Genomic DNA, 25938 nt, shown 5'->3' with positions numbered 1-25938 from the left:
GTACAGACAAATATAAAAATCTTGATTATTTAGGTTTTCTGCTTTACCCAGAAACTACTTTAGGTTCTTTCATAAGCAATGTGTATACTTTGTGTCACATCACTTACTTAATATTGATGATGGAAGATTTTTCTTCCTTCTATCTTCTCTAGACTATCTCATTTCACCTTTTTCACCCTTTTAGTTGAGATAGTTGTATATAAGCCTTAGAAAAAAAATTAAAGTAACTAACCAATCTGAGATTCAAAGCAAGCCTATCAGTTTACAATGTCACAGCTTTTCTGAAAAACCAATGAAGAGTAGATAAAGAATTTCATATATGAGATCAGCTGCTGGTCACAAGGCATAGTGTAAAATTATAATGGACAGATCACTTTGGGGATCTGAGACTTTAAACAAGAAAACTAGCACTGATGATGCTAGTAGGGATGTTAAAGGTCAAATTATCCCACACTTTCATTTTACAGTTAAGGAAACTGACACACAAGGGGAAAACAATTTGCCTTAAGTTATACATGTGATTTTGAGATGGGATTTGAACCCAATTTCTCTGACTTTAGAGTAAGAGTTGGTTAAAACAACATGGTGATTGCTAAATCCTTTTGTCTACTAATTCGGCTTCACAGATCAAGAAAACAAATTATCAAAATTTGCTGACTTCACCAAATTGCCCCTTGATGATTAACTAACCTTATTCATCTATCTTCTTATCTTGATTATTTAACCATGATTAATTGGTCTCATGATTAGGTAGGTTAGGACTCAGACTATATATATTTTTCCTCTACTGATCATTAACTAGTCCTAGTTTGGTTATTAACCAAAGACTCTCTCTCTTATTCATTTGACCTTGTTTACATTTCTTGCTGAGTCCTAGCTGGATTTTATCTTTCCATAATGTTAACATGGTCTCTCAGATGTGATTGCTTATTTATGTGGTTAAAAACAGGATGTAGCTAAAGCTTTGTTCCCCTCTCACTTTGTTCCTAGGTTCAGGCCAAACGGAGTGAGAGATACTGGCTTCTCATTCTCCCATTCCTTGCACTTAAATGAAAGACAAGAACTAAATCTATACCATTTGGGGCCAAATAAGGACTAAAATCTAAGACCTCTTTATGTACCTTTAAAAAGAGCAAACTTTCAAGAATAACAAGTAGAAATAAAGGAAAAAGTAAAAATTGCAAAATTGATGTTAAGATTTATGCCATGATAAGGCTATGGAATTATTTTTCTGGGGAAAGAATAGAGAAGAAAATGAGACAAGCTAGAAATCTGAGGTTCTGGAACAATTTCTAACAGTCTTCCCCAAAAAGGATAAGAAAAAAAAAAAAGATCATAGTTTTTTAAAACTGTAAGGACCTTTTATAGATAAGGAAAATGATGTCTAGAGAAAAAAATTATCTGAGGTTACACAGGCAGTAAGTAGCAGCGCAAAGTTGTTTAAACTCAGTTTCCCTGACTCCAAATCCAGTATCATTGCCACTGAAAAACACTCTTTTGCTGCCAAGGTAGACAATTCACTACTATCACTGAAACTTTGTCACTGAAATGATTTTTCAACCTGAATGTTCTTGGAGATGAGCCAAATAATTAAGTACAGAGATAATAGGAGGTAGAGGAAGTAGTAGTAAGATGATTCATGAACTCTGACAGAGACAGACAGAGACAGAGAGACAGAGATTAAGGGAGAAGAAAAAGGTGGGAAGAGAGAGGGGAGAGAGAAAGAGAGAGAGAGAGAGAGAGAGAGAGAGAGAGAGAGAGAGAGAGAGAGATTCAAAAGTGGAATACATAGATTAGTATTTCACTTTTTATTGTACTAGACTAGATCAAAATAAGGATCATTTCGGTACTTTACTTTCAAGAATACACTAATATGTAGAGACTCAGTGAAAGTAATTTCTATACTACAGCTAGAATATATCATGCAGATTGAATGCTGGGTATGTATATAGATGTGTGTGTGTATATTGAGGTGTAAGTAAGGAAAGTTATGTGGGAAATAGAATCATAGGCATAGTTTTCTACATTCTACATTTTATGTGTTGAAGAATGACATTTAAATCTTCAAATACACCTTTTTCAGGGTCAGACCTGCAGATGAAAGCTGTTCTTAAAATGATATTCTTACCTGTCCTTATTCAATGAGGAAAGAACCATAAATAACACCAAAAAATCACCTGTATTTTATTTATTTATTTGCTGAAGCAATTGGAGTTAAGTGACTTGCCCAGGGTCACACAGCTAGGAAGTCTTAAGTGTTTGAGGTCACATTTGAACTCAGGTCCTCCTGACTTCAAGGCTGGTGCTTTATCCACTGTACCATCTAGCTGCCCCTAGAAATCACCCTTATTATATGTAACATTGCTTTGAAAGCATCCATTGAATATTGGGAAGGTAAAATTTGAAAATTTCTAATAGTGTTACAATCCTTAGGATGATGATATAGTAAAGGAGTCAACTGGTTGGGAACATTTTTATTTCCAAAGAGAAAAAACAACAGAAGACAATATCCCCCAGACTTATAGTTCAAAGGATAAACTTTCATAAATCAAAAAGAAAGATATGATTGGAATTTATCTAGACAAAGAGGTTTCTTCCCCTTTATTTCTCATACCTGAGAGATGTGACTAAAATACTTCAGAGCTGTCTCCACAGGGCTCTTAAAGAACATCTTTTCCTGAGGTTTTAGCTGTAAAAGAAATACAAGGAATCACAGGCTATTAGGACTAAGAGGGATAAATTAGTCCCATTATTTCATTTTGCCAATAGAAAAACAGAGTCCAAAAGAAGTAAATAGATTTGCCAAAGATTGTACAACTAGCAATTGTCAGAGCCTAGATTCAAACCAAAGTCTTCTGACTCCAAATCCAGTACTCTTTCCAGTAAAACATGTTTTTTCCCCTCAAAGAATCAACACATTCTTGAAGGAATATTATTTGATATTTAGAAACATGGCAAGAGATTTATCATCCTTTCACAAATACTTGCTACTGATCCCTCTGTGGTTAAGTCAAAAAGGAGCCACTGTCTCAAGAAACTTAAACCATGATATCATACTATTCTAAATCTTCCTCATGATGCCTAATCATTTCTATTTTTACTTCCCACTATGAAATATGAAAGTCTCAAAATAAATGCATTTTTAATTTCTGTTAGTGAACTTTACTTTCAAGTGTTTCAGTCCCACTTTCTAAAAGCCAAGAATAAAGTAAGTTTTGAGGAACAGGAAACACACTCACATTATCAGAGAGAGCCAGATGCTTGCAGGTAGCTCCACATACAGCACATTTTTCTAAGAGGGAGAAATAGAAATTTAAGGTTTTAATATGCATAAGATCAAGAAATTCACCAGTAGCATATGAATATCAGTTGAATGGGTCAGTAAAAATAAGGAGACAGAGTGAGTTGTTATTAAAGTCTGAAAAGGCAATTCAATATTTAAAAAAAAAAAAAAAAGAACCCTTGAGCCTATTGTCATTCCTTAGATCAGTTTCCTGACCAATGTGCCAAGATTAGTCAGAATTTTCCAGACTCTTCTCCTATATAAATTGTTGATGGACCTTCAGTCCACACTTTCTTTCTGTTCCCTCTCATTAACAAATTAATATTATTATTATTTTTTTTTTTTTTTGAGGCTGGGGTTAAGTGACTTGCCCAGGGTCACACAGCTAGGAAGTGTTAAGTGTCTGAGATCAGATTTCTCGGGTCCTCCGGAATTCAAGTATGGTGCTCTATCCACTGCGCCACCTAGCTGCCCCAAATTAATATTATTTTCAAAGGGCTACATCTCACTCTTTCCACTAACATAGTTCCTCATGTCAATTTCATCAATGTGTGCAGGATACTTCCAACCTCAACCAGGTGTTTTTAAGTAAATTTAAAAATTTACAAACATACCAAAAATGAAAATAATTGAAAAGCACAGTTATAATGAAACATAATAAGCTTAATTCTAGATCTAGCAGAACTGTACTAATGTTAACCTTACACTAAAGTTGATTTTAGTTTCCTCCATGCTAGTATCTATTTTTCCTGCCTTTCAGGATCTCCTTCATTTATTTTAGACTTATTCTTCCTGTTTTGTCAGTATTACCAAACCTTGCTTCCTAACTTTCCATCCTCTCATTTCCTAATTATACCCTAATCTGAGACACAGAAACATAAAGGCCTACTCTTCAAGCACAAGGAAAACATCTGATAAAACAAAACATTTTCAAATGGCATCTGTCTTGTGAGTTGATTATTGGCTAAGATCATTGTAATGTCACACAGCATCCCAGGAACAAACAGCTATTACTCTAATAAAACAAGCTTTGTTACCTTAGCCTGTTATCAAAATAGTTTTGAGACTGCAAGGACAAAATTACTAAATAAGTCTTATCTTGTCTGAGAGTATATGAAAGTAGATTTTATTTAAATTTCAGTACTTATTGTTAAATTTGGAAATTTAGTCCCATTGTTTCTAATTAGGGATGTTTATTGAGGCCTCCATACTGTCAGTCATAAGAGCTTGTGGAAGATCACAGAAAAACTTGGTTCTCTAGAAAAATTCATCAGTATTGTACACCAGTATCCAGTTTCATGATGGCATACTTGCACAGATTCTGAATAATGGACAAAGCTCTTGTGTTTTTTTACTCAGCAACAGAGTGAAGCAGGAATGTGTATTTGCTCCCATGCTTTTTAGCATTATGTGTTTTAGCAATATTGTTAAATGCTTTTGATGAGAACAAAAACAGCATCAAAGTCAGCTACCATACTAATGGTAAATCATTTCACTTGAAAAGGCAAAGACTAAAGTAGAGGAAGAATTGGTAATGTGACTTTTTATTCACAGATGATTTGCACACAATGCAAGCTGAGATGCAGCAGAGTATAGATCAATTCTCTGTTACTTGTGCTGATTTTGGCCTAACCGTTAACACCAAGGAAACACAGCACTATACAATACATGCATAGGATCATCAGTTAAAGCAAATGAAGAAATTTTGAATGCTGTGGATAAGTTTATTTGCCTTGGGAGTATTTTGGGGGGGTGGATATACATATAGATGATGAAGATGACACACACAGAGTCAGCTCATTGTTTGGAGATCTCTGAAGGAAAGTGTAGGAAAGAAGAAGTACTAGTCTACCAAACTGATAGGCTACAGAATCATTGTGCTGACCTCATTGTCATATGCCTCTGAAACCTGGACAGTATATAATACTATGCAAAGAAATGGAATCACTATTTTAGGAGACTCTAAAGATCATCTGGCAAGATAAGGTACTGAAACTGAGCTATAATGCCAAACATTTAAACCCCACTAAAGAAAGCACAATTCTCATGGGCTAGTCATTTGTTTGAATGAAAAATGTGCATTTGCCTAAAAGACTATTTTAGGGAAAACTCACAAGGAGGCCAACAAGAAGTAATATGAGGATGTTCTCAAGATCTCTCTGAAGAATTTTGGAATTAACTTGAGATATGGGAAACACTGGCATAGGACTGCCCAGCATGGCATGCCCACATCAAAGGAAATATTGTGCTCTATGAGCAAAGTATAATTGCTGTGGCTCAAAATAAATGTGAAATGTACAGATTTAGAGATGTCTCCATTCCAAATGTTCATACATACAATTTATACTTGATTTGTGGTAGAGCTTTCCAAGTTCATTAGCAGTCTGATTAGCCACAATCAGTCACGTTGTACTTTGATCTTCACATAGTGATGTCATTTTGACAATATGCTTCTTTGAGTATGAAGGACAACAATTTTTTATTATAAATTTTTTGACAGTATATATGCATGAGTAATTTTTTTATAACATTATCCCTTGTATTCATTTTTCCAAATTATCCCCTCCCTCCCCCTACTCCCTCCCCTAGATGATAGGCAATCCCATACATTTTACATGTGTTACAATATAACCTACATACAATATATGTGTGTAAATCCAATTTTCTTGTTGCACGTTAAGTATTAGATTCCGAAGGTATAAGTAACCTGGGTAGATAAACAGTAGTGCTAACAATTTACATTCACTTCCCAATGTTCCTTCTCTGGGTGTAGTTGTTTCTGTCCATCATTGATCAACTGGAAGTGAGTTGGATCTTCTTTATGTTGAAGATATCCACTTCCATCAGAATACATCTTCATACAACATTGAAGTGTACAGCGAACTTCTGGTTCTATTCATTTCACTCAGCATCAGTTGGTGTAAGTCTCTCCAAGCCTCTCTGTATTCCTCCTGCTGGTCATTTCTTACAGAGCAATAATATTCCATAACCTTCATATACCATAATTTACCCAAACATTCTCCAATCGATGGACATCCATTCATCTTCCAGTTTCTAGCCACTACAAAAAGAGCTGCCACAAACATTTTGGCACATACAGTTTACCTTTCCCCTCCTCAGTATTTCTTTGGGATATAAGCCCAATAGCAGCAATGCTGGATCAAAGGGTATGCACAGTTTGATAACTTTTTGGGCATAGTTCCAAGTTGCTCTCCAGAATGGTTGGATTCTTTCACAACTCCATCAACAATGTATTAGTATCCCAGTTTTCCCACATCCCCTCCAACATCCATCATTATTTGTTCCAGTCATCTTAGCCAATCTGACAGGTGTGCAGTGGTATCTCAGAGTTGTCTTTATTTGTATTTCTCTGATCAGTAGTGATTTGGAACCCTCTTTCATATGAGTGGATATAATTTCAATTTCATCATCTGAGAATTATCTGTTCATATCCTTTGACCATTTATCAATTGGAGAATGGTTTGATTTCTTATAAATTAGGGTCAGTTCTCTATATATTTTGGAAATGAGACCTTTATCAAAACCTTTAACTGTAAAAATATTTTCCCAATTTGTTACTTCCTGAAGGACAACAATTAAACCAACATAGACTTTCATCTTTCTCTCTATTCTATTTTTTCTCCATCTCTAATTCCTTAAATCATTTCTGTTCTGTAAGATTTTCTTTGTCCAACAGACTTGGATTCAGTAATATGTTCTATGTGTTAACTTTCTGGACTTCAGTGATACCTATTCCACTAAAACCTTTCCTCATAAATGTAGAATCTCAGAGATTCACAGAATCTCAAAGCAGGAAGGGACCTCAAAGGTAATTTTATCCAACATATTGTTAAAGAGAATCCTTTCTGGTCTATTCTCCTCCTCTATCCTTCATTATATTTCTGATAAGTAATCATCCCTCTAGTAATGAGAAACACCATCTTTCAAAGAAGTCTATCTCACTTTTGGACAGTTTTATCAAGAATATTTCCTTATATCAAACCAAAATCTGCCTTTGCAAGTATCAAACATTTTTTCCTAGTTCTAACTTTTAGGGGCAAACAAAACAAATTTAATTTTTCTCCCAAATGAGAATCTTTTAAGTGCTTAAAGACAATTATATTAACATGCCCCTCCTAAAGTCTCTTTTATACAATACTATTTTTTCAACTGATATTTATATGGCATAATGACCAGCTCTCTCCCATCATTGTTATCTTTCTCTGGATATGATCTGGTTATTAGCATTCCTCCTAAAATGTGATGCTCAGAAATAAACACAATAGTATAAATGTGGTCTGATCAAAATAGAGCACAGTGGGGCTACCATTTCCCTCATTTTCAACTCAATGCCTCTATTAATGCAACCTAAAAGCATATTAGTTTTTTTGTGCTAAAAAGTCACACTTTTTAATTACATTCAACTTGCAATCCATCCAAATCCTTCTATCACATTCACATGAACTATTAGCCAGATTTATCATCCCTATTCTATACTTGTGTAGTTCTTTTTTTTTTTTTAACTCTTATCAGGCTTTATATATATTCCTGTTAAACTTAATTTTACTGATCCATTCTTTAATACATAAGTGATCAAAGGATATCAACAGGCAGTTCCTAAAGAACAAATACAAGTTATCAATTACCACAAAAAGAATTAAAACAAATTAAGAGAAATTGTACATTAAAACAATTCTGGAAAATCATACATCAAAGGTATGTCTTCTGAATAGATAATAGTCTTGGTTTCACTAAAGGATTTTTCAGGTATCAATCTAACTACCTAAAGCAAAGGGAAAAATGCCAATTTTTCTCTAATAGATCTTAAATCTGAGAAATTTGATAATGAAAGTAACAGGTAGACAATTTCTCCAATAGGTTCTCCAAAAATTCAAAGGACTCAATATTTATCCCACATAAGTTCCTACATGTAATACAAGTAGATGGCCATCAATATAAAATGATTGGTTCATATGTAGCATGAAGAGACAAATATATGATCTGGCCCTATTTCCAAGGGACACTTTGACTTCTATCTTTGTGAAAAGTAGAAAGAGAGCTATGGTTGTACTATTAGCAGTTTAGTTGAAGGAGGGTTAACAGATACAGGATTTTTATGCTTGGAACATCTATCTCTCCTTCACTCTACCATCTGAAATGTAACTATTAATGACACATCAAATATTTGTTTTCTAGAGATTCAATGTTTTTTTTTTAAGGAATTTTGAATAACAGCTATGTTCTTTAGTCACTCCAAAAGGGAAGGTAACAAGAAGTTTACTTTCAGTTAGCTTAGCCCTCTTCTATCAAATGCTGTTACAGATATAGAGAAAAATTTTTTTTACCTCATCAAACAGTAAACAGAAATAAAGGAAGTCATATAATTTAGGATAGATAATAGGATTTACAAGAATAAAATAGCTCTCCAACTAGAGAATTATATAAAATCTCAGTTCTACCCTTGATGAGAATGATGTCACCAAGCAAATAGACTTTTAGTAGTTTCTAGGAGTACAGATTCCAGAATCAAGAATATAAAGGAGAGCCCAACTTCCCTATGTCTCTGGCTCCAGGGACATATCTTCTTTCTTCTTTTCTTACTTTATCTTCTTATTCATCCATTCCTCTTAAACTTTGTTTCTCTCTCCTTAGTCTCTCTATACTTATGCTGTATATAGATGCAGAGATCTTTCAGCCAATCAAAAGTTATGGTCTTTCCATATACAAAACCTGCCAGTCTCACAGGGTTATCCTTGAGGGATCTGGCCCAAGTCACCAGGTGACAAAGATGTTACTTATATGTCTAATATTCATTTATCTCAAGGCCTAGAATGCTGATGATTTGAAGAGGAAAATAGCTATGCGAATATGGCCTTCTCACCTCATCAGGAGTCTTAGAAAACAAGACTTGCACTAGATGAAGCTATACAAGCAGAGTGTGAAATTAAAAAAAGAATTATAAGTATAATTTTTATTTTTGCATTGTCATTGAGAGATTTCCTAGTTGCCAAGCAAGTGATGGGGAGCAGCAAGCCATTGCAATTACATTGAAGCTTTCTGCTTGCCATTTGAGTGCCGTTGACTTTGAGACTGGGGATTATTGGGAAGCGCTCTTTCTCCAGTGACCAGGATGAGCAGAAGAGACAAACATATGAGCAGTTCTCCTCAAATCTATGAAACCCAGAAATTTATACAGTAAAGCCCAGTGCATCAGAAGAGAGTGCCAGCCCTGGAATGAAGAAAATCTGAGTACAAATCTAACCTCAGACACTAGATACTAACTAGCTATGTGACCCTGAGTAAATCATTTGACCCAGATTGCCTCCCAAAAAAAAAGAAGGGAGTGGGGAAAATTTTATTATCTGGTGAAATGGTGGTACAAAGAAGATAACTTTCTTCCACCAAGCTTCCCATGATTTCTTTTAATACTGTCTGATACTAGAAGGTCTTAGGCAAACATCCCTTTTCATTTATTCCCTTTCCATAACCCACAGGTTTCAGAGGAGTCGGGGGAGAAGGCTGAAGGCAAAGGGCTAAGTGCAAGAATTAGATGTATATTTTTTATTTTATTTCCCCTATATCCAATAACTGTGTAGCCACAGTAAGCTGAATGCCTTCATCCTACAAATGTAGGAGTTCACTGAACTCAAAAGAGGGAACTGATTCTAGATGCAGAGTGGAGGTTCAAGAGTCTTTCCTACTTTGAATATTTTTAAATAATATTTCATATTATCCCTTAGCTAAAGACAAACCCACACAAGTTGGGGGAAAGGAGAATAGTTCAGGCATTTGCAGGCTGAATTACCTTCTGATGACTTAGGAAGCTTTACCTAACATGCACCAAAGAGGAACTTAGATAGTCAATAGATAGGTGACTCAAAGAGAATGATCTCTAGTGAGATATTCAGCTCCCCTGCTAAACAATTAATAGAATGCCTTTTTGTAGTTTTGAACATTACCAATGACCTCTGGATTGTAAACATTGCAGTGCCATTCCTTCAGTGCCCCAAGAATCGCAAATAGTATCCTTCAAAAAGTGGAAAAGTTTTTAAAAGAGAATTCTATTCTGAATCTTATTCTCATCAGGAGAGGATTAGTTGCTGGAGTCAAAATGGCAAGAACACTTGAGAAGTAATTTACTATTCCATCTTAGAGTTTGCAAGATAATATGAAAGCAAAGGTGAGAGTTGTCTGACATGCAAACTAAAATTTTTTTGAAAGAGATTTCAGAGATCTCAGGGAAGTATGGGTAAGGCTTATGGAGTTTTTTGTTCAGGATCTATGGAATGAACAATCCCATAAAAATTCTACAGTGAAAGTCAATCCAAAAAGATAAGGTTCTCAAAAATGAAGTTCCAAAGACACAAAGAAAAACAATTCCAATGAAAAGGAAAATTCAAAACTTATCAGAAACATGAATACACAGGAAATAAATACAAAAGCAATTGTTCAGGGTGATAAAATCAGATTAAGCTGAAGCTGACAAAATGAACAAAAAAAGGGTCTTTTAAAAATTGCTATATTGTAGAATAAAGGAAAATCAAAAGAGGAACAGTAGAGCAGAGTCCCCTGGTTTCAGTTCCAACTGTGACACTAGAAGAATGGCAGAGAGCAAAATAAATTGCAAGACAGTATGACTAGGGGCCCTAACTGTGGCTTAGAAATAAAAAGATGAGGCCAAAGTTGGGCACTGAAGACAGACTTCAGAAAATAACAAAAAGAAAGAGGCTCAGGGCATCAGTTGCTTAACTTCAAGATTATCACTTGATTACACATATAGCTGCCAAAAACAAAAATAAAACAATAGATACATAAATAAAAATGAGTAATTAAAGAAGAAAGAATTCAACCAAAGATAATTATTGTGGGGATAGGTAAGATCTGGATTCATTTTCAGAGGAAGACACTAAAACTAAAAAAAAAAAGCCACTACATTTTCAATGAGAAACATCAAATGGTCCCCAGCACACAAAGAATTCTTGGAAGAACTTTTAAAAGGACTTTAAAAATCAAATAATAGAGATTGAGGAAAAATTAGAAATAAAATAAAAGCAATCTAAGAAAATTATGAAAAGAAAGACCACTGGGGCAGCTAACTGGTACAGTAGATAGAGCACCAGCCCTGAAGTCAGGAGGACCTGAGTTCAGATCTGGTCTCATACATATAACACTTCCTAGCTGTGTAACCCTGGGCAAGTCACTTAACCCCAACTGCCTCGGTTTAAAAAAAAGAAGAAGAAAGAAAAGAAAAAAAGAAAGAAAAGAAAAGAAAAAATTGAAATGAAAATCAAAAACTTAAGGAAGAAAATAATTCCTTGAAAACTAGAATTAGACAAAGGGAAGCTAATGACATTCTAAGACACCAAGAAATTATAAAACAAACTCAAAAGAATGAAAAAATAAAAGAGAAAGTAAAACATTTTTTAAAAATCATTGATTTGGAGAATAGATCAGGATATATCATATAAGAATATTTGAAATCTCTGAAAAATATAATTTTTAACAAAGGAATATTGATACAATATTACAAGAAATTATCAAGAAAAATTGCCTTGTACACAGCTTTGTTTTATTCCTGGCACACTCAGAAATATGAAACAATTCCAGCTCTCTGAATATTTTATGTATTATAATATTGTACATAGAGATTAGAAAATTAGAAAAACCCTTTTGGTGGGAAATTTCTCAAGATTCTTATATTGTGGGGGCAGCTAGGTGGCGCAGTGGATAGAGCACCACCCTTGAATTCAGAGGACCACAGTTCAAATTTGATCTCAGATACTTAATACTTCCTAGCTGTGTGACCCTGGGCAAGTCACTTAACCCCAGCCTCAGAAGAAGGAAAATAAATAAATATATAGATAGATAGATAGATAGATAGATAGATAGATAGATATAGATATAGATAGATATATAGATATATAATTATTCTTATATTGTGTTTTTAAAATGGGGTATATGTAATAGGGAATTATGTACCTTCTGTCTTGCCAGTACTATATTTAAAAAGAAGTAAATTAATTTCTGTTTCATGAAAATTAACATTATTTGAAAAGATTGTTCTGAATTAAGAAAGCATGACTAATGTTTGACATGTAAAATGGCACTTTTTAAAGATTAATTCTTTTTTGTGATGTTTAGTAATAAACCTAACATATTTCAGTAAAAAAAAAATTGCCTTGAAGTTCTAGAACAAGAAGGAAAAGCAGAAATAGAAAAAAATGACTGATCATCACTTGAAAGAGATCCCAGGAGGAAAACTTACAGGAATATCCTATCTAAGTTTCAAAGTTCCCAGGTTAAGGAGAAAATATTGGAAGCAACAAGGAGAAAAAACAACAACAACAATAATTTAAATATTATGGAGCTACAATAAGTATTACAAAAAAACCTAACAGCTACTATATTGAAGGTCTGCAGGCCTGTATTTCATAGAGCAAAAGAAGTGGGTTATGACCAAAAATAATTTACCCAGCATAGTTAAATATAATCCTGAATGGGGAAAAAATAGATCGTTTAACAAACTGAAAGATTCGACATATCACATCTAAGAAAAATATAAGATAAACATTAAAACCAATTATAACATTAATTTGCTTCATTTATATGAAACTACTAGTATTACTCTTATGATTGTCCTCATTATATGGGTAATTTGAAAGAAAAGCTTGGGTTGAGCTGAGTGTGATGGCATAATTCCAAAAAAAATAAAACTGTTTATAAAGGGAAAAATAAAAAAGGAGTAATTATCTCACACAAATTAGAAATTAAAGGAAAAAAGTTTTTGGGTTTTTTGGTGTTTTTTTTTATAGAAGGTAATATAAGGGAAGGTGAGTAATGCTAGATCTTTACTCTTACTGATAATTAAAGTGAGAACAATATATAAATCTAGAAGGGTATAAAAATCTTTTAAATTCAAAAAGAAGTAAGAGGACAAGGGGATAGGATGGGGGAAGAGGATAAGGGAGAGTATTTTAGAGAGGTGGATAGGTTAAGGAATAGGAAGACAAGGTAATGAATAAATAAAGCAAAGGAATAAAAATGGGGCAGGTTAAGAATAGTGAGGGAAAATAGAAAAGAGGAAAATATACAACAAGGAATTGTAGCTTAGAATGGAAATGGGACAAATTTACCCATAAAACAGAAATATATAACAGAATAAAATTTTGAATTTAACAATCTGTTGCTTTTAGGAAACATTAAAATGAGAGATACATACAAAGACAAAATAAAGGACAGGAGTAACATTTATTATGAAAAAAAAGCAGAGATAGTAATCATCATAGACAAAATTAAAATAGATTTAATCAAAAGTGGAAAAAATAGAAAAACTACATTTTTTCCCCTCTTTAACAGCAATTTATTTTTTTTATTTTTATTAAAGCTTTTTATTTTTAAAACATATACATGGATAATTTTTCAACCTTGACCCTTGTAAAATCTTATGTCCAAATTTTCCCCTCTTCCTCCCATTCCTTCCCCTAGATGACAAGTAATTCAATATATGTTAAACATGTTAAAATATATGTTAAATCCAACATATGTATACATAGTTATACAATTATCTTGCTGTACACGAAAAATCAGATCAAAAAGGAAAAAGAAAAAGAAAAAATGCAAGCAAACAACAAAGAGTGAAAATGCTATGTTGTGATCCACATTCAGTCCCCACAATGCTCTCTGTATATGTAGATTACTCTTCATCACAAGACCATTGGAACTGGCCTCAAGCATGTCATTTTTGAAGAGAATCATTTCATCAGAATTGATCATTATATAATCTTGCTGTTGCCATGATCTCCTGGGTCTGCTCATTTCACTTAGCCTCAGTTTATATGTCTCTTCAGGCCTTTCAGAAATCATCCTGCTGATCGTTTCTTATAGAACAATAATATGCCATAACTTATTTATCCATTCTCTAATTAATGGGTACCCACTCAGTTTCCAGTTTCTTGCCACTACAAAAAGGGCTACCTCAAACATTTTTGCACATGTGGGTCCTTTTCTTTCCTTTATGATCTCTTTGGGATATAAGCCCAGTAGTAACACTGCTGGGTCAAAGAGTATGCACATTTTGATAGCACTTTGGGCATAGTTCCAACTTGCTCTCCAGAATGGTTGGATCAGTTCACAACTCCACCAACAATGTATTAGTGTCCCAGTTTTCCCACATCCTGTCCAACATTCATCATTGTCTTTTCCTGTCATCTGAGCCAATCTGAGAGGTGTGTAGTGGTACCTCAGAGTTGTCTTAATTTGCATTTCTCTAATAAGTATCAAAAGGTTTCAATTTCTTTATCTAAAAATCGTCTGTTCATATTCTTTGACCATTTATCAACTGGAGAATGACTTAATATTCTTATTTTTAAAAATTCTTATATATTTGAGTCAATTCTCTATATTTTAGAAATGAGGCCTTTATTAGAACCCTGGAACGTAAAAACTTTTCCCCAGTTTATTGCTTCCCTTCTAATCTTATCTATATTGGTTTTGTTTGTATAAAAGCTTTTTAACTTAATATAATAAAAATTATCTAGTTTGTATTAAATAATGAACTTCAGTTCTTCTTTGGCCACAAATTCCTTCTTCTCCATAGATCTGAGAGGTAAACTATCCTTTGTCCTTCTAATTTGCTTATATTATCACTATGTCTAAATCATGAACGCATTTCAATCTTATCTTGGTATATATAGGGTGTTAAGTGTGAGTCAATGCCTTATTTCTGCCATACTAATTTCCAATTTTCTCAGCTGTTTTTGTCAAATAGTGAGTTCTTATCCCATAAGCTGGGGTTTTAGGGTTTACCAAACACTAGATTACTATAGTCGTTGACTATTTTGTCCTGTCAACCAAATCTATTCCATTGATTGACTATTCCATTTCTTAGCCAGTACCAAATGGTTTTGAAGATTGCTGCTTTATAATATAGTTTTAGGTCTGGTACATCTAGACACCTTCATTGCATTTTTTTCATTAATTCCCTTAAGATTCTTGACCTTTTGTTCTTCCAGATGAACTTCATTATTATTTTTTCTAGATCTCAATATTGTTTTAGACCATTCAAAATATCTAAGCAGTATAAAATATCTGTGTTTACCTGCCAAAACAGACAGAGGAATTATATGAACATAAACATAAATGGTTGCTTTTGTTTTTAAACAGATACTTTTGCCTTGATCAAATCTTCTCCTCCCCTCTACCACTGATAAGTAAAGATTTCATGAATTTTGGAAGTCTCAAGGCTTTCCCATCTTTTCATAAGTTTCTTAAAAGCATATTTGGAAGAACTGAAAGAGCCAGGATCAGACTCATAGCTCTACCCCAATAGAGAAAATACATCATACTAAGGAGAACATCTTGAGCATCCTACAAAGAGGAAAAAAGAACTTCCTGAAACCAAGAGCTATGAGTAACCCCTTTAGCATATAGGTTCTCTAAGCCTGGACCACCTTTCCCTAGAATCTCTAGGTACTAGTAAAGAAGTATGTCTTATAAAATTTAGACTACATGACTAATAGGGTCCTTTCCAATTATGAAATGTAATTCTTTTCTAATGGAGGCAAACAGATGAGCCCAAACTGATCTTCAGGGCTCTAAGCCACCTGATGGGCCATGTGTGTTCTGGTTCAGTGTTAAAAGATCTAGATGCTTTGGGATAATATAATAAATGCTGAGTGGCACATTGGTACCCTCATAAATTTGGGGGGAGGGTTACATCAGTGTTTAAAAATAAGTTTTTATTGATGTTTTCTTTATATGTAACCATAATTTCTGCTAATATCACTGTTTCTCCTCTTACCAGGAAGCCCTCCCATATAAAAAACAGTATTTTTAGAATGAAAACAAAGAAATATAAAAAGTTTTTTAAAAATCTCTAACTGATCAATGTATCAAAAAAAGTCTAAAAATAGATGCAATGTATAATATATGTTATCTCCCACCTTTGCAAAAGGGCAAGTTGAGGTGTCTTCTCATGGTATCTTCTTTCAATCTATGCTTGTTCTTTGTTATTTTGCAACATTCATTTTTGATCTTTGGGGAGGAGAGAAGCAAATAGATATGTGGCTTTTGGAGTGCCTTTTTTATCTGTTAATTGCTTACATATGCTGGATACCAAACTCTTGTCAAAGAAGTCTGATACAAAGATTTATTTTTCTATTCAACTTCTTACTTTCTTATCCATTGGGCATTCATTTTGCTTATGCAGAAACTTTTTACTGTAATCAAAATTCTCTATTTTACCTTCTGTAATTGCCTCTATACCTTATTTGATTAAAAATAGGAACTGTTAGCAGACTAAAAGAAAATTCTCTTTTCTCTCACTTCTCTTCTACTTTCCTAAATATGTGGGTTGGAACTCTTTCTGGGGCTTCCTATGAGTACTAGGGTGAAAGGAGCCCAAAATGAAATGGCAACTAGAGAAATGGTCATTCAAAAAATCTTGAATCAGGAACTTGGATGTTTTTTCTGCTTTTTATTTCTTTACCTGAACAAAAATGAATAATGAATCCTGAGATAGATGTTTCCAACCTTAGAGTCAAAGTTCTGAGAGGTCAGTAATGAGAGGTCTCTTAATCAGCAACAGGAAAAGGATTAGTAAGTAAACAAATTCATACACAGAAGATAAAAAGAACAAGGATCAAGAAAAAATTTTTGATTATGGAGTCACAAATATTGAATAAGCAAGTAGTGTGTTTGAAATATTCTTAGAAAGAAAAGCAGAACTGAAGAGCTTATTTACTTCTTGTACAATGTAGATAATAGAAATGCAGGAGAGATGAATAAATGCACCAACCAAGGGCAGCAACACCAACAAAGTGATAGCAGAATAAGCAGTTAAAAAATCTTTCTAAATGTACCCAAGGAGACAAGAAGTAAACGCAGAAATCCAGTAAAAAAGGCAGACCTCGAGCAAAGGTTCTTCTTCTAGAGCAGAAGCTGGTTATCTCCTACCTACAGGTGAAACAATGTTTATTGTAAGCCTATATTAAAAAGTGTTAGTGTATATGAAATGAAAGTTAGCAAAAGGAATAAAAGGATAAAAGAGAATGCAATATGTCTCAATAAAATCGAGTTCTAGCAATGAGAGAAAGTGACCCCTATGGTCTCTTAGGAAAAGAAAGAGCCTATAGAAGCATGGGTGAAGAAGAGGGGGAAAGGATTATAAATGGGAAAAGGGAAGGAATTTGACTGATAAATGCTAAGAAGAGTAAAAAGAGATTTTCCGTGAAGGGAGATAAGGACTTTGTTCTGGGTGTGGTACTGGAAATGATTACTTACTTATCTCACAAAGGGTAGAATGGAATTCCTGGAAGCAACAGGCAATTAGGGGAGTGGGAGGGTATTGACCCAAGTTGGAGATTTTTGAGGCATATAAGGAAAAAAGTAACCAAAGGAAGGATATAGATTAGTAATAGATTGCATTATCAAAGACATGGAGGGTGCTCTGCTATGGGGCAATGTTGAGAACTAACATTGTCCTGGGAGTGAGATATAATGGAAAAGGGAATTCAAGGGGTAAGCTCCATAAGGCTGACAGAGGCTGCCAAGAGGGGAAAGCCTATGAAGTAGAGTATGAGGGTCTAAAGCATACAAAAAGAGAAGATGGAAAATTTTAAAATAAATAACTGAGATAAATCTTCTCTGGGAAAAAAAAAAGCACAAAACTTTAAATTTAAAAATTAATGAATAGGACTATTTAAAGAGAAGGAGAGGAAGGGGGAAATGATTAATTGATTATTTGAGAATATTGATTAATTGAGAATAAAGAAGGCAGGGGATTATATAATCAGATAAAATCAGAGGAAAAAAATGAACTAATAAATAAAACCCCAAAGTGAAATGATTAACAAATGAGAGAAAAAGATTAAAAGTGAGGGTAAGATAGCCAGTCAGAATAATGCCACCTTTAAAAAGATAATGCTAATGTAATTGATAGGACACAATACTGAATTTATAGCAGATGAGGGGGGAAAAAAAAAACTTGATTAAAAAAACTCAATATTAAAGATAAATGGAGGAAAATAAACATCTAATTCTCATAATTTTAAACATGAATGGACTAAGTACTCCAATAAAAGGATAAAAGAACAGTAGATTGACCAAGAAAACAAAACCCTATAATCTATTGCTTATAAGAAATACATTTAAAAAACAAATATATGCAACATAAAACTGAGATGGGGAAAAATTTTGCTAGCTATCAAATGAATTTAAAAAAATAGAAGTTACAATCATGAAACCTGATAAAGCAAAAACAAGCATTCAAAAAACAAAAAGGTTTTTTTTTTTTAAACAAGGAAACTATTTTACTAAAAGGAACCATAGACAACAAAACAATATTAGTAATAAACTTTTTTTGTTATAAAAGCCCTGGCATCCAAATTTATAGAAGAAATTATATTTGAGGCATAAGAAGATAAAAACACAATAATAACAGGAAATTTTAATGCTCCACTCTCAGTTTAGATAATTGTAACAAAAAAATAAACAAAAGGTTAACCTAAATGACAAGTGGGTCAAAGAACAAGTCACAGAAATAATTAATAATCATATAAACAAATTATAATAAGTAAAAACACACTGAGGTTTCTGGAATACAAGTAAAGCAATCGTCAGGAGAAAAATTATAGCCCTACAAAAATATGTTAATAAAATGTAAAAAAGAGGATTACAAAACTGAATATACATTTTTTAAAAATTAGAAAGAAAGCCAACAAAGTAGCAAATCTAAAACAAGTGTAAAAGAAGGGATGCTTAGAGGAGAAATAAATAAATTGGAAACAAAAAAAGCCCAGGACAAAAAAAGCCCTAAAAGCTAGTTCTTCAAAAAACAAATAAAAACCTGTAGCTAATTTAATTAAAAATATGGTAGAAAACCAATAAATATAGCAAATGGGCTATGCAAAATCAGAATAAAACAATAGGAAATATTTATAATTAGAATATATTATATATAGCTATATGCTAATAAAATTAGAATACAAAAGAAATAGAGAAATGCATTAAAATATATATGTAAATTCTATCAGATTTTTAAAAATTAGTTTTTTTGGGGAGGCAATTGGGGTTAAGCAACTTGCCCAGAAACACATAGTTACTATCTGAGACCAAATTTGAACTCAGGTCCTCCTCACTCCAAAGTCAGTAGTTTATCCACTATACCACCTTGGGGGCTGTATTAAACTTTTAGGAAAATTAATGCCCGTACTTCACAAATTATTTTCAAACTTTGAGAAAGTACCCTCTTAGAATCCTTTTATGAAACACATTTAATATTAATACCTAAATCAGTAAAGGATAAACAAAGAAGAAAATTATAGGCTAGTATCATTAATGAATATTCACGTAAAAACTTTAAACAAAATCCTCTAAAATATACCACAGCAATTTATCCAACTAATAATTCATTATTACCCAATGAGATTTATACCAGAGGTGCAAAGATGCTTTAAACATTAGGAAAACTATCAACAAAATTAATCATATTTAAAATGAAAACATCCCAAATGGATGAATGTAAATTGTTAGCACTATCTAACTATCTATCTAACCAGGTTATTTATACCTTTGGAATCCAATACTTAACGTGCAACAAGAAAATTGGATTTACACACATATATTGTATCTAGGTTATACTGTAACACATGTAAAATGTATGGGATTACCTGTCATCTAGGGGAGGGAGTAGAGGGAGGGAGGGAAAATTTGGAAAAATGAATGCAAGGGATAATGTTATAAAAAAATTACTCATACATATATATTGTCAAAAATTTTATAATTATAAAATAAAAAAAAGAAAACATCCCAAATGACATGATCTTCTCATCATTATACTGCCAAAGCATATAGAACTCTTTTATGCTAAAAACTCCATATAAAGTATAGTTATAGAGGACCTTTAAAAGTAATATTAAAAATATCTTTCTAAAGCCAAAAGCAATTATCATGAAATAGAGATACATTAGAACATTTGCCAACCAATACAAGACCAAAACAAGGAAGTCCATTTTCCCCACTATTATTTAATATAGTTCTGAAAATGCTAGTCAGTAATCAATAATATAAATTAAAGGCATAAAGATAAAGAAAAAATAAAATTATCTCTATTTGTTGGTGATATGATGGCATGTTTGGAAAATCCTAGGGAATGAGCAAATATACTAAGACAATATTTTCAGTAAAATTACAAAATAAATGCTAAAAAACCCCAGCATTTTTATTTATATGATAATTATAAAACCCAAGAGGCAATAATAGAAAGAGAAATCCCATTTCAAATACTTATAAATGCAAACATATCTGGGGACTGACCTAACAAAGTATACAAAAGATTTATTTAGACTCAATTTAAAGTGCTCTTAATGAAATAAAGAATAATTTAAATAACTGTAGGAATATTCAAGTCCTTATGGCTAAGTCATGCCAATGTAATAAAAATGACCATTTTAGCAAAAGTAATTTACACTTTAAATGCCTGACCAATCAAATTACTGAGGGGATACTTTACAGAACTTGAAAAAAAATGCAAAATTAATTTGGGAAAAAGATAAGATCAAGAATATTAAGGGAACAAACAAAACCAATGCAGACAAGATTAAAGCAATAAACTGGGATTTCAGAGACTCTTGGACAGACATATACATCCCAGAGAGAGGACAGTGGAAACTGAATGTGGATCATAACATAATATTTTCACTCTTTTTGTTGTTGTTTGCTTGCATTTTGTTTTCTTTCTCTTTTTTTTTCCTTTTTGATATGTTTTTTTTTTTCTTGTGCAGAATGATAATTGTGGAAATATATATAGAAGAGTTGCATGTGTTTAACATATATTGAATTACTTGCCATCTAGGGGAAGGGATGGAGGGAAACATTTTGGAACATAAGGTTTTACAAAGGTGATTGTTGAAAATTATCCATACATATATTTTGAAAATAAAAAGCTTTAATAAAAGAAAAATAATACAAACAAATACATTGAAGGTCAGCATAAGAAATTAAATGGGAATTTTGGGATAGTTTTACAGCTGCAGGCAACATGAAAAGTCCAGTAGATGACACAGAAAAAAGTTTAGAAACTCAATAATTCATTACTTACAAACATATATATATATATATATATATATATATATATATATATATTATATTGCATAATATCAATATAGTTTACATTTTAATACAATAATAATTCAGGCTTCTCTAATATCAAAATAAATAAAAATAAAGTGCTCAGGCCGAGTACAGATATTAAAATAAAAGCTGGCACTCAGTATGACCTACTATAGTGTGGCCTACCTCTTTGCAGCTGCCTCTTCCATAAAAGCAAAGAAGATGGACCATTAAGGGCTATAGCCCAAGAGCCAAATCTGGCCCATTGCCTATTCTTAAATGGCCTCATAAGCTAAGAATGGAAAGCTTGCAGCCATATAAAAACAGGCAGCAGGCCACAAATATGGCTTTTCGGCCATGGTTTGCTAACCTCTGAAATCAAATATAAAGTCTCTGGTCCCTTTCTAGCTTTTTTGTCTTCTGAGTTTTCTAGGTAGCACAATGAATAGAACATAGGACCTAGAATTAAGAAGATCTGAATTTGAATCCTGACTCAGACACTTATTATGTGACCCTAAACAAGTTACTTAACCTCTCTGTCTCAGCATCCTCAACTGTAAAACAGGTATAAAAATAGCCTGTTATTGTTATTGTGAGAATCAACTGAGATAACATATGTAATGTGCTATGTAAACCTTAACAGTACTCTGTAAATGCTCCCTATTTTTATTTTTAACACATTACTCCCCTCTACTACAGCCAGTCATATTGTAATACTTCCTGTTCCAAACACAGGACAATGCACTATCTTCTTGTCTTTGCAAGGAATATACTCCCTTCTCGTTTCTACTTCTTGGAGTTCCTAGCATCCTTCAGATTCAGCTCAGATGCAACAAGTTTAAAACTTACTCACACACACACTATTGAGTTTCTAGTGTTCTTTCCTAAACTAACATGTATTACTTTTGTATATAATCTGTATATAATATATGTATATGTTACTGAAATCATTGGAATGTAATCCTTGAGATATGTTTTATTTTTATCTTTGTAGCTTTGTTGCTTAACACAATGCTTGGTACTTAGTATATGATTTAAAAAATACTTATTTTGATTTAGACCATGGATTTTTGACTTTTTTTGTACCCAAAGCTTAGCACAATATCTGATACATAGTGGATACTTAATGTTTATTGATTGGTTGATTACAGTCTCCTTTGCTAATCTACTGAAGCAGTTCTCAGAATGTTTTTAAATGCATAAAGTAAAATATACAAGTTTTATTTTTTAAAAAAGTTATCAAATTATTTTTTTAAAGTTGATGGATGCCATATTAAGAACTCCTGATTTTAAAAGTTTTCTTTTTCTTTCTCATTTGAATCATTAATTTTGTCATCAAAAATTTGTTCTTGAGAATTTTGGGGCCATCTATATAATTTTAGTTCATGAGACTCTACATATTCTTTCTCTGAACTCTTTGAAATCTTCCTAGTCTACAAAGCATGCCACATCAAGCCAATATTCTCTATCTCCAACTATTCAAGAAAAATTTTCCCAAGTTTTCTGTTATTTTTACATAAGCAGTTCTTATTTAGGGTCAAAATTAGGTCCCGAATAGTTCTTTCCTTTCTGGTTCTTCAACTTTCTGAAACGCCTATGAAGACAGTAGCTTTTCTATAATGTTTCATTTTCTTTTTAAGAGTCCAGCATGATCCAGAAGGAAGACTATGGGGACTGAATATGAATCACAATATAGTATTTTCACTTTTGTTGTTGTTGTTGCTTGCTTTTTGTTTTCTTTCTCTTTTTTTTCCCTTTTTGATCTGAATTTTCTTGTGCAGCATGATAAATGTAGAAATAAGTATAGAAGAAATGTACATGTTTAACATAGATTGGATGATTTATTGTCTGGGGTGGGGTGGAGAGGTAAGGGAGGGAGAAAAATTTGGAATATAAGATTTTGCCAAAGACGTATGTCAAAAAATTTCATTGTATATATTTTGAAAATGAAATGCTATTATTTAAAAATAAATAAATTTATTTTTTGGGGGAAAGTGTATAGGAATTGAACAAAAAGAAAAAAAGAAGAAGAAAAAAAGGGGCAGCATGATTTTAGAAAAGCCTAGAAAGACTTACACAAACTGATGCTAAGTGAATGAAACAGAAACAAGAGAGCAGTGTACACAGTAACAAGATTAAGTGATGGTCAATTGTGATGGATTTGGTTCTTGTCAACAATAAAGGGATTGAAGGCAATTCCAATAGACCTGTGATGGAAAGAGCCATCCACATCCAGAGAGAACTATGTTGACTGAATGTAGATCAAAGCATATAATTTTCACCTTTGTTGTTGTTGTTTGTTTGCTTGAGTTTTTTTCTTTCTTGTGTCTTTTCCCCCTTTTGATCTTATTTTTCTTGTGCAGCATGATGAATATGGAAATATGCTTAGAAGAATTACACCTATTTAACCTCTATCAGATTATTTGCTGTCTAGGAGAGAGGGAAAAAAATTTGGAACACAAGGTTTTGCAAAGGTGAATATTAAAAACTATCTTTGCTTGTATTTGGAAAAATAAAATATTTTTAAAAAGAGTCCAGCATAAGTGCTAATTTAAATGATAAAGATCTACAGTCTCACAAATGGACTTAAAAAAATATACCAGGGACTAATTGTTCTCTGTTCCCAAGTAAAAGTTTTACTGCCTGAATTGAAACATATCAGTTACTCACCTTTAGTCACACATTTTTTACAGAAAATATGACCACAGCTGGTTACAAAGAAATGGGTCCCATCTTTTTGGAAGCATTGATTGCAGTGAAACCAATCCATCCTGGAATACAAGTTCAGAAATACATCAAAAATTAAAAATCCAATTTTATAGAACATTGTGCTAGGTGGGGGACGGGGGGAATACAAAATCCTTTATCTTAAGGAACTTAGATTTTAATAGGGAGCTAAAGCACCAATACAGGTAGCCACTATTCACAGTATCACATAAACGTATTAGAAAAGTATAAAAGAAACCCTATGGAGGTGTGAGAGAGCTCATTATATAGAAGATGAGGGAAACCTTGAAGAGGTGGCCTTAGAATTGAGATTTGTATAATGTCTGAGACAGAAATAATAAATAGATAATAAAATAATAAATAATAAATGGAAAGAGGGCTTCTAGGAATAGGAAATAGCCTACGCCTGAAGTCACCAATGACTCAGCTTGTTTATGAAAAAGAGAGTTGTGTTATTTGGTTGGAATGTAGATCACATAATATCAAGTGAAGATGAGATTGCAAAGGCAGAGAAGCTCTTTAAATGTCTGAGAAAAATGGGAGCATTCAAAGTGCTGGGGCCTGATCTAGGCATACAGAGCTCTCATTAGGGTTGGTACAAGTGCCTAGCTAACCATTTTTATTCCGTTTCTAACACACTGAAGGTATGGGCAGGGTCATTGATGATAATCAGCATAAATATTCATCCACAACTGGTTATTGGCAGTCAAGAACTGACTAGTATACCTTACAGCACAAAATACTAAAATATTTGATATATTTTGTGTACATTTTCTGCTTCACTAAGTGCAAAACACACAGATTTGGAGCTAAAGAATCTTATGTAAAGTCTCATGTATACCACTGTGAATGCATTTTATCTCAACTCTGCTGTGAGACCTTGGGCAAGTCACATTTATTTAAAAAGAAAAAAACTGAATTTGTTACGTAGCCCTTTTCTGGAAGCTGTCAAGTTTTCTGTGTCCCCATCTGTAGCTGTCTTGGCCTAAGTGATTTGGAAAAGTTCCTTTCATTTCTCAGGCCTATGTTGGTTAAATATCAAATCATTATTAGAAAATCAGTAACAAAAAATAGGATTTTTCCCCCCTATCAACCCCTTAAATGTTTTGGCAAAACTTTAAAAAGGAGCCTTTCAGAAAATAAAAATGTAACTTCCGTTTTTTGGTAAGGTGGTTTGGCGTCTCAATGGAAATGAATTTTCTAAATCTGAGGGCTTGCTGCTGATATGGAGGCAGCCTGGGGTTCTCATAACTACAAAACCCCGTCTGTCCGTTACGGTTATGAGGCCCCGGATGCAGTTATGGAAAGCAACATGGTTATTTTTGAGGGGTTAAAAAACATGGGCCCATTTTCTAAGGTGGGGTGTCTTTGACAGCCTCCCTGTCATCTACAGTAGACTTGGGGCGACTGCCCCCCACCTGAAGGATCTGACGCGGAAGGCGACGGCGGCTGCCCCTATCCCCGGAAACCACTCAGAGGCCGGAAAAGGCGGGAAAAAAATAGGTTGGCTGAGCCTGAGTGTGAGATTCTGTCAGGTCTTCGAAGGACTAAGGGCAGAGAGGAGGAAGAGGAAGTGAAAACGAGAGCCTCAGTACGCATGTGCACAGAGAGGGCTGGGGCACCTCGTGACTCCGCCCACTCTCCTAGAATGGAGCGCTGCAATCTCTCTCCCTTACAGTTACAGCCTCCTTCCCCGCTGGCGGTGACGTCAGGGATGCTGAGCATCTCTTCGGAGCTCAGTCTCCCGGAACCCTAGAAGAGGCATTTTTCTCCCAATCTGTTGCAAGAGTGGGCTGGAACCAACTCGAACCTGCTTGATT

At 33.5% G+C, this 25938-nt stretch overlaps 1 protein-coding gene across 3 annotated transcripts in view; it reads right to left on the bottom strand.

The window, feature by feature from the left end:
• The window catches only part of RNF212B (ring finger protein 212B), a 64122-nt gene extending 38442 nt beyond the window's left edge, over nucleotides 1-25680 (bottom strand). For all 3 annotated transcript variants that reach the window (XM_074294285.1, XM_074294283.1, XM_074294284.1), the window contains exons 1-4: nucleotides 25537-25680; nucleotides 24062-24162; nucleotides 3240-3292; nucleotides 2615-2689 (exon numbers count right to left, since the gene is read on the bottom strand). In XM_074294285.1, coding sequence (XP_074150386.1) covers nucleotides 2615-2689; nucleotides 3240-3292; nucleotides 24062-24161 — 228 coding nt within the window. In that variant the 5' untranslated portion in view covers nucleotide 24162; nucleotides 25537-25680. The remainder of the gene's footprint in view (nucleotides 1-2614; nucleotides 2690-3239; nucleotides 3293-24061; nucleotides 24163-25536) is intronic.
• Between the last annotated feature and the right edge of the window lie 258 nt (nucleotides 25681-25938).

This window comes from Sminthopsis crassicaudata, chromosome 2 (assembly GCF_048593235.1).
Source record: "Sminthopsis crassicaudata isolate SCR6 chromosome 2, ASM4859323v1, whole genome shotgun sequence".
Classification (NCBI taxonomy): Eukaryota; Metazoa; Chordata; class Mammalia; order Dasyuromorphia; family Dasyuridae; genus Sminthopsis; species Sminthopsis crassicaudata.
Note: the sequence above shows the minus strand (reverse complement) of the source record. Positions and strands in the feature narration are given on the sequence as shown.